The sequence below is a fragment of the Phytophthora infestans genome, genomic scaffold (assembly GCF_000142945.1).
Source record: "Phytophthora infestans T30-4 supercont1.4773 genomic scaffold, whole genome shotgun sequence".
Taxonomy (NCBI): Eukaryota; Oomycota; class Peronosporomycetes; order Peronosporales; family Peronosporaceae; genus Phytophthora; species Phytophthora infestans.
The window spans coordinates 1-857 of NW_003303907.1; the positions used below are offsets into that span (position 1 = coordinate 1).

The following is an 857-nucleotide window of genomic DNA, read 5'->3' on the forward strand; positions in this document are numbered from 1 at the left end:
GCCAATCAAATTGATTTAAATTTCGTGTCGTCGCGCTTTATGTGCTTGGCGACCAATATAATTTTGAGCATGTCATATAGTTTTTTCTATGCAGGTATCTTTTATGCTGGCAGAAAGGCTGGACCACCTCAAGAATTTGACTGTCGCCAATCACATAAGGAATACGGTACTTAAGTTCGACGGACTTCAGTTAAAGTGTTCAAGTGCTACCGTTCATTTTAAGGCATGACAAAATTCACTTCTTATGGTTTTGAAAACGTCGGAGTGGGCTGCTGCACTTCCAGCAGGTTATCGACTACTGTACCGATGCAGCGAGCTGGATCTTTCTAGAGAAACGTCGACGTGGCGTGCTGCACCTCGAGCAGGTTGTGCATAACCACCTCGGGCGTCGTACCGATACAGCGTGCAAGCTCCTTCTGCGCCACATAGTTCAGTTGCAGGAACCGGAACAGCACGAAGGCGTCCAGGAAGCTCTTCTTCCACTTCTTCTTGCTCCAAGCGTCCGGTCTGCCACATCGTCGCTGCGCGTTGGTCTTGAGCATGCGGAATTCCCGTGGGTTCAGCGCACAGTTCTGAGGCAACGTGTTCACCATAACGTTCTGCAACGTGAAGAGACGACGGAAGACGCGCTCGCCGACAGGAACCAGAGCGCCGACGCCTCCCTCCGACGTGCCCATGACGTTCACGTAGTTGGACAGAGGCGCTGCATTGCGTCCGTTTGTAGCCGACACCACCGATCCAGACGCATCCACCCGCTTCCGGAACATACTCGAGACTTGGACCCCCAAGTGGAAGTCGCTCACGCGCAGCAGACGCTGGCCACCGCGAGACTCGATATCCTGCGGGGCGAACTGCAT

General features: G+C 53.1%; 1 protein-coding gene across 1 annotated transcript; it reads right to left on the reverse strand.

The window, feature by feature from the left end:
• Nucleotides 1–195: 195 nt before the first annotated feature.
• On the reverse strand, nt 196–857 carry PITG_22644 (uncharacterized protein; the record flags this gene model as incomplete). Its single annotated transcript, XM_002909642.1, has 1 exon — nt 196–857. One exon carries the CDS (start codon nt 855–857, stop codon nt 327–329), a length of 531 nt encoding a protein of 176 aa, XP_002909688.1.